Source organism: Hipposideros armiger, unplaced genomic scaffold, assembly GCF_001890085.2.
Source record: "Hipposideros armiger isolate ML-2016 unplaced genomic scaffold, ASM189008v1 scaffold_7, whole genome shotgun sequence".
Taxonomy (NCBI): Eukaryota; Metazoa; Chordata; class Mammalia; order Chiroptera; family Hipposideridae; genus Hipposideros; species Hipposideros armiger.
The window spans coordinates 150,549-159,163 of record NW_017731357.1 but is presented as its reverse complement, the minus strand read 5'-3'; the positions used below and the strand labels follow the sequence as shown (position 1 = coordinate 159,163).

At 43.0% G+C, this 8,615-nt stretch overlaps 1 protein-coding gene across 2 annotated transcripts in view; it reads left to right on the top strand.

The window, feature by feature from the left end:
• Positions 1-2,521: 2,521 nt before the first annotated feature.
• The window catches only part of USP11 (ubiquitin specific peptidase 11), a 15,382-nt gene continuing 9,288 nt past the window's right edge, over positions 2,522-8,615 (top strand). The window contains exon 1 of one of the 2 annotated variants that reach the window (XM_019649323.1): positions 2,522-2,811. In XM_019649323.1, the coding sequence (XP_019504868.1) occupies positions 2,666-2,811 (146 nt within the window). In that variant the 5' untranslated portion in view covers positions 2,522-2,665. The remainder of the gene's footprint in view (positions 2,812-8,615) is intronic. The other variant, XM_019649330.1, reaches the window with a different exon arrangement.

Genomic DNA, 8,615 nt, shown 5'->3' with positions numbered 1-8,615 from the left:
TCCATCAGTGGAACTTGAAGTTTGGATTATTGGTGTCTAGGAAGTAATGGAAACCATGGTGAGACATGGATGAGATAACCCTGGGAAGGATGCAATCATTTGTGAAGAGGCCACAGGTCGAATGGCACAGCCTGGAACTTGGCCTAAGGTGTTAGGATAGTCGAGGCTTTGATTCCCTTTGTCCTGGAATCGTAGTCCCTGTCCCACCATTTTGGGCGAATCCAAGAATAGACTTCCAAGCAGAAGAGATGGGGTGGGCAGGGCCAGGAAAACGCTTCAGGTTATAGCAAGCCTAACTGCTGGTTACTGAAGTCCAGCAGCAGGGGCCCAAGAGCCTCTGATCATTACACTGCGTCCCTATATGGAGTTTGGGTATATATCAGCTTGCAGCCTTATGGTTCCATGATGGCTGTCATGTCCCCAGAGATGGGAAAGCAAGCAGGGAAAATGGCACCCTCCCTCCCTGTTTCCTTGTAACAAACAGGGCTACAACATCCTGTGTCATCCCTTGGCTAGAACAAGATAAGGCCACCTCTGGCAGCAAGGGAGGCTGGAAAAGTGAGGACTTGGCAAAGGGTCAAGATTGGCAGGCCAGACTTAGAAGGGCAAGAATTCACACAACTGCTCTGGGAAGTGGTAGGGTCACTGGTGTGGGCAGAGGTTGGCTTCTGGAAAGTGGAGAGAATGAGTCCAGCCCTGGGAGGGGGAGTCTGCAGAGGGGCAATGAGGAGAGTCAATTCAGAGACTTGGACAAGATGCAGCTGGGCTTGAAAAGCAATGTGCTATGTGCCAAACCCAACTTAAATGGCACTATGGGGACCCCCAGGTGAAAGGGCTGCTCCCTTTTCTCCCTCAGATTATACAACTGAGTTGTGACCCCCTCATCTGTGCCAGGTCTGGGCTGGGGTCTGGAATCGATAATAAAGACAATCCCTAGCCCACAGAGGTAAATTAAGAGATCATGTATATGGGGCGGGGTTGACATTGTGCACAGAGAAGGTATTCTGGACACTCCAGGCCCAGGGACTTGTGTGGGGGGGCCTAGTGGTGTGGAAAGGCAAGGTGTGTTCTTGCCTGTTGGAACGGGTGGTGGTGAAGTGAAAGAAGTCACTGAAACAGACCCAGAATCATAAGCCTGCCTTGGGGAGTTTGTTGGATGGTCAGGTGGGGATAGCCAATAGGTAGATACAGGGAGCCAGAGGAAATATTAACGTTATCACCAACAGGAAGGGCGGGAAGCCCTAGCAGAGAAAAGGGTGGATAGCCTAGTGTAGTGGTTCTGAATTGGAGATAATCCTGCCCTGTCCCCAGGGGACTTTGGTAGTGACTGGAGACACTTTTGGTTGTCCCAAATGGGGGTGCTACTGGTATGTATAGTGGGCAGAGCCAGGGATGCAGTGAAACATCCTACACTGCTTCCCACAACAGAAATGCCAACAGTCCCTAGATTGAGAAACCCTGGCCTAGTGTAACGATTCTCAAACTTTTGGTTCTCACAATCCTTTTATATTCTTTAAAGTTGACATCCAGAAAGCTTTTGCTTATGTCACAAAGCAAAGCCTCTGAAAAATTCCACCACACATGCAAGAGAGAATGATAATGAAAAAATATTGTGAGCCGGCCGAGTCGCTCAGTTGGTTAAGAGCTCCCTCAAGAGTTTGAGCTCTAAGCAATAGCAGTTTGATTCCCGGCCTGAGCTGAGCAGCCGCTGAGCTGCCAACAGGTGGCAGGATGGCTCAGCTTAAAAAAAGTATTGTGAAACTAGTTTTGACTGTGAACCCCCTAAAGGGCCTCCTGAACAGGTTGAAGCCTAGGACCACAGTTTAAGTATCTCCAGCCTGGTGTTTAAGGTCACAGCTCTGGAACTGGAATTCCTTTATTCATACCACAGCTCAGCCACTTATAGCTGGGGCAAAGTGAACCTACATTTCTGGTCCTCAGCTTGCCCCATTGTTGCCCAGGGGCAACAGTGATATCTGCTGCCTAAGGCTACTATTGACTGTAATATAAAGCACTTAAGGCTATTACTAGTTATCATTGCCTTAACTCCAATAAATACACAGGGCCTGGGGCTGACTTCCCTTCCAACACATTTGTCCAGAGAACAAATCTGGTTCAGACAGGGAAGCCGCCCACAGGCCTGGGTGGCGCTGTGGAGGTGGTGACCTCTTTTGCATTGGGTTTTGATGGATGAGAAGGGTAGTGCATTGAAAGAAGGACATTCTGGTCCGGCTAACAAAAACGCAGCTCCCAGGGTAGGGACCCGCGGTCCCCAACAGAGCACGGACCGAAAAGACCTGGAACCTCTGTGTCCTTGAGCGCTCCCCAGTATATCCTCCTCCGCCTCGGGGACCTCTGCCTCCACCCTCCACACAACCATTTGCAGGGACTCAACATGGCGTTAGGATCCCACAGGGCACCTTTGTCTTTCTTAGCTCCCAACTGAAGGTTTTACCCCGCCTATTCGTCTTAAAAGTCACCGCCCACGGTCCAATGCCCGCCTAGCGCTTGGACGTGTCCCACCGTGGGGTCCCTTTCCAAGATTGTTGAAGCCCCCCAGCTGTTTGGGGGGCTCCGCTTCCGTTTCCGGTCCAGAATCCGGAAGTGGCAATTGAGGGGACTCCTATCTCCCCCTGCGAGGGCTCTAAGAGGAGGGCGAACGGTGATGGCGGCGGTCGCAGGGAATCCTTCGGCTGCGGCCGAGGACCTAGAACCACAGCGTGAAGGGGTGCCGGGCCTAGAGAGCCAGCGGCGCCAGATCGAGATCGGCGAGAGTGGGCGAGAGCGTCCACTGCGGGCCGGCGAAAGCTGGTAAGACAGGGCTGCGCGCGGAGCTTTGGGGGAGGGGATAGTGGGGGTGTTAGCAACGGTGGAGAACGTGGCGCCCAGGTCCGCAGGATAACTGCGGTGGGGGCGGGGGGGTGGCCTGTGGGACGGAGAACGAGAAGGGCGGGGAAGTGCCTGTGAGTGAGATCGCCTGGTCTGGGGAAAGGGGCGTGGCCTGGGTGGTGGAGCCTAAAGCCTGAGAACCAGATGGGGTTTGTTATGGAGATATAGGGGGCGGGGCCTGAGAAGAAACTGCCTTGAGGGTAGGCCTGGGCTTGCGTAGTGGAACTTGGAACCGGGGAAGGAGGCGGTCTCGGCGACGGAGGTCGGGGGCGTGGTTTGCATGGCATCACCTAAATCTGGGGGCGTTTGCCTTTGCTCCGCGGAGCCTGAGAACGAGGCAAGGCGGTGACGTCAGGCAGAAGAGCGAAATCCGAGCCGTTCGGCTGTGGGCGGGAGAGGGAGCCCGCGCCAGGGAACGAGGCTCGTGACGTAGGCGAGGGGCGTGTCCTGAGCCTAAGGAAAGGCTGCAGCACCGGGGAGGTGGTGCCAGTGAAGCAGAAAATGGCGGTTGCGAGTGAGCAAAGTTTGTGACGCGGCGAGGTTTTTGCTTCTTTCTGGACGAGGCCTTCCCAGGTCGGAAGAAAGTGCAGGTGATTGGCGCGGGAGGGACCTTCGATGTTATATTTGTTTTCTGTTTTAGTACTGTTATGCTTTTGTCTTCAGAGGGAAAAAAAGCTATTTTTTAAATGTTAGAGTATCTTGTTAAATAGGGTTGTTTTACTGATTTCATTGCTAACCAGTGCTTGAAATGTACTGTTTCTGGGTTCATTTTCTTTTTCGCCGAATTGCATCTCCTTTTTTAAATTATGAAATATGTAAGCCCTAAACATATTACATAAAATGTTTGCATAGCCCAAATTGATGGACATTCTATAAAAATAAATGGCCGGTGCTATTCAAAAATTCCAAGGTCGTGAGAGACAAAACATGAAGAACTCTTCCAGATTGAAGGAATCAATGGTGTTTAACAAGTCGTGATAACTAAATGCAACGTGCGATCCTGGATTGGATCCAGGAGTGGAAAACATAAATAATTAAAAAGTCAGGCTTTTTTTCTCATGAAATTAATTTTCTCTCTTTTACTGGAAAAGATGTTAGTGGGAAAACTGGTGAAATTTGACTAGGTCTGTAGATTAGATATTAGTACTGCTAATGTCTTGCTTGATAACTATATTGTGGTTGTGAAAGAGAATATCTTTGTTTGAAGGAAGAACATGCCAGAATATTTCGGGGTAAGCAATCATCGTGTAAGCAGCTTACTCTCAAATGGTTGGAAAAATAGGGTATATGAAAGTGTTTTTAAAGAAACAATGATCGAGCAAATGGGTAAAATGTTCAATTTGGGGGTTCTGGATGGAGGGCATACGGCAAGCCTTTGTATTATTTTTGCAGTTATTCAGAGTCTATTTCAAAGTAAAAAACTTAACAATAAAACAAAAATTGTGAATTCACCACTCGGGTTAAGATCCTGACCCTTACCTTAAGAAAGCCTTCTGTGTGCCTCCCAGAAGAAAATCCCCCTCCCTGCGCCACAGGAAACTGTTATGCTGAATTTTTAATTTTGTTAACGTTTTCCACCACTGTATGCGTCCCAAAATATTATTTGTGGTATAAGCTTTCATTTTATGGAGGATATATATGAAACAATATTAGATGCATACGGTGTGCATTGTATCAGGTGGTACATGGTATCCACATGATGTAATTGGTGACGTTAGACTTGATCACGTAGTGAAGGTGATATGTGCTCGGTTTCTCCACTGCAAAGGTACTATTTTTCTCTTTCCATACACAGTAATTCTTTTAAAAACATAATCAATGTCCATCCATACCTCAAAACATTTTAGCAGCTTCCCACCTCTTGCAGTGGACTTGCAGGGCTTTATGATTGCGAGGCTGGTCTCCAGCTCTGATTTCTTCTCAGATCTCTGATTACCCTCCCCCTCACCTTCTCCATCCGGCCATATTGGACTCTTGCCGTTCCTCTAAAGCCCCACGCGGGCTCTCACCTCATGGCCTTTACAGGGAGGTCTGCCCATCTTACAGAGATCTTTAATCGCGGTACTGGTGAAATATATATTCATGTTACTGGAGAGACACGGTTGAGATTCCCTAAATCGAGAATAGGAAACCAAACACTTTTTTTTCCTTTTTTTTTTTTTTTAATTATACCATACGCTATAGCTCTCCAGCAAGGAAAAGCCTCAGTCCATCCTGAGAATAAACAACAATAACTGGGACGTATTTATGGCCCTTTTAGAGGTGTTCAGGGTTTCCTTTTAGGGGTGTTGAAAATGTTTTGGAACTGGATAGAGGTTGTGGTCGCACAACATTGTGAATGTACTAAATGCCACTGAATTGTTCGCTTTTAAAATGGTTAATTTTGTTATGTTAATTTAAAATTTTTTTGTTCTATCAATAAAAGAAATTGGCCCCCCCAATATTCAGTATTGAAGCCAGTTTATCTCTGCTAATGTTGATATCATGAGGCGTTTTTTTTCTTAACTCCGTATTTTTTATGCTTATCTATTTAGATAAGAGCAAAGCATCTCAAGGTTCTTTAATTTGCCGCCTGTTTTGTAGGGGTTTGCTACAGTGGTCAGGAAATTTGTGTTTAAAGCGTTTTGAAGTCATGGACTAACCCCAAAATCATACACCTCATATCAATATTAATATTTGCACCTTCTATCTTTTGTCAGCTGGTGAATCTGGGCAAAGGCAAACTGATTTAATTTCTAGGAGAAGCTTATATTTTAAGAGTAAATTCCAATCTATGATAGTATAGCTTCCTTGGCAAATTGTAGTTTTTCTTTTTGAGGATAAGCCGTCTACAAACGTAATTAGGGAAATTGGAGGGAGTTTCTTGGTCTGTGCAGGGTGTGCGTAGTTTCCTAACAGAGGTAGGTAAGCAAGCATGGGGTTCTTTGTTCAGGTAAGGAAGGAGGATGGTTGTTTTCAGTGTTGCAGAAGGGATATTGATGTGTAAAAGGAAAGCAACAGTTATGTTTTATTGAAAGTTACGGACTAGCCTAGAAATGTTGTAGGTTTTCTGTTCATGGAAAGAGCCGCACAGCACGGGGAACCATTAATTTAATGAAGACTCTAGAACTAAACCAAAATTTCCACAATGTTTGGTTGGGGTTGCTGCTTTAGCTCTTTGCAAGATAGGATATGCCTTGGCGACTGGATCTAATGAAAGACTGAAACAATAGGTCTCTGGCAATTCTTTTGTAACTGAGTCAGTATTCCTAGTGCTTGTAAAGACTTCATGAACCAAAAGGCAAAAGCATTTCTGAATCTAGAATCCTGGAGGGGGGGAAATCTTTCAGTAGTTACTGCACCGGTCTTGCTGCTTGAACATGGGAAGTATGCGTTTTAAAGTATGCAGTTATTGAAAGATACTAGCATACCTAATTATATATGTAACCATAATTAAATTAGGAAGATTAATTTTGTCTTCTTTTTAAATATTAAGTTTGAAAAATGAAAGGACTTTTTTAAAAATCTAGTTAAAATTTGGATAATTTTAGGTAAACGTAATTATGCCTATTATTCATTTCATAGGACGAAGGAGCTATCAAAACTATCCCAGAGATAGTTTAGGCATAAAAGACCATTTTAACAGTGTTATTCTGAATTTGGAGCCTGAATTTTGAAAAGACAAATCAAGAATAGTTTGTTGGGTTTTTGTTTTTGTTTTTAAATGAACGACAGCAAAAAAAAGTAGTTTTTAGAAAAGACAAGATATAAGTTGGAGTAAAGACGAGAAATGTAGTCAATTTTGTAAAATCACAGTGATGAACGGCAAAGATTATTAGAAAGTTCACTTTTATTTTTAAAGCAAGGAATCTATTTTAAAAATCGGTTAAGGTATTTTTTTAAATGAGTTGAGAGGATGTTAGAAAACACCAAAAGTTAATAATTTGGTGACAAAAAAGGAACTTCTGATCTAGGCATAAATTAATGTGATCCTTTTACAGAAAAAAGCCCAAATTCTAATTTTCCTTCTTTGATACATTATTCATGTAGCAATTTACAGGAAAGGATTTATTTATAGGCCTTTATATGTGTACTTAGGTTTATGCAGATATATAAATAATAAATTTAAAACAATGTTATTTGCCATCTGAACGAGCTGAGAACCTTTTAATAAACAAGTAGAAATCATCTCTTAATTTATATCTGTATTTCTCTGTAATTATACCTAGTATAATTAACCAATTATGTAAATTATCTTAGCCAAAATAATCAATTTTCTTTTCTCCAGACACAAGCGAAAACTAGAGGATGGAAAATATTGTTTAGTAACTTATTTCCATAAACACAACTTGATAGCGTTTTAACAAGTTTGAGGAAGCACAAATAAACATAAGTGACTTCAGCAAGATCAGTTGTACTTTTATATACTGGCAACAAGAAATTCATTTACGATAGCATCCAAAAAAAATCAAATTCCTAGGAGTGACGATAACAGTGCAGGTGCTTTTCAAGTGCCTTTGAATTAAAGAAAAATGGTTGTAATTTGTTTAAAACTTCAGTCTTCTATGGAGCTTTTAGAAATTCACGTTGTAGCCAGGTCTGGTTGTTTTGCTTACCAGCTATGAGGAGTGATTGTAATGTTAATTCCTTAACTGCTTTAAAAAAAAAGTTGAGCAGTGTCTCTCTTGCATTGAATGCCCCATTGGCGATAAGATAAATGAGCGTCACTGAATTAGCTTCAACCTCATAGACTGTCAATGGAAGCATTGAAAACCACAAAGGGAGGTTAATGGTCAGTGTTGGGATCTTCTAGGTTGAGTGATGGAAGGTCTGTGGCATCAGCCACCAGGGTGGGGAGAGTGTGTGTCCCTGACCTGAGTGAAGTGCGGGGTCTGTGGGGGTTAGTGCAGCCGAGAAAAAACCCCCACAGAAATCTGCCTATTCAGCTACTTGTGAGGATTCAAAGGTTTTTCTAGCCCTCCACCCCTCCCCCTATCTTGCTAATCCCTTTATAAACTAGAAACAAAAGACAGTCCATTTTAAAAGAATCCCTTTTATAGGGTTAAATTGCTGGAAAAGTAACCAATACAATATTCCATATTTGTCATCAGTTTTGTAGTTTTGTTTTAAAGTATTTCTTTGAAGCTGTTAATAATGGGGGGGGGGTGCCCCAAAAAATGAATTCACATGACTTGTATTCATCTTATGTTATCGGTATATATTGAGTATTACAATTTTAATACAGTTTTTCTTTCTTAAAATGTGTATACTTTTTTTGGCACCCTCTATTTTTGGCACAGTCTTTTCTTATTAATGTATCAAAAATTGCATAGCAGAGCAGGTTTGTGTGTGGGACAGGGATTGTACATCTGTGTGTACGTGAGCTTTTATGTTGAATCCCTGGGATCGAACAGTAACAGCTAACATTCTTTTAGCACTTAATATATGTCAGGTATTTTCGAAACTTGCGAGTTTCTCATGACATTTTTCAAAGACAAATTTCAGCAGTCCTAAATGTTTATCCTAGTAGTTACAGGTAAAAGTTTCTCCTTTAACAGAGAGCCGGTTGAGCTATATACTTAAAAATGGTTCAGATGGTAAATTTTATTTTGTGGGGGTTTTTTTGCCACAATTTTTTTTAACAAGCTAGTCATCATAAGCTCAGAAATGTATATAAAGCAGAAATAAGTCCTAAATACAAAAATGATGAACATGGCAATATGCAGTCTTTGAAGGTAAACCTTATT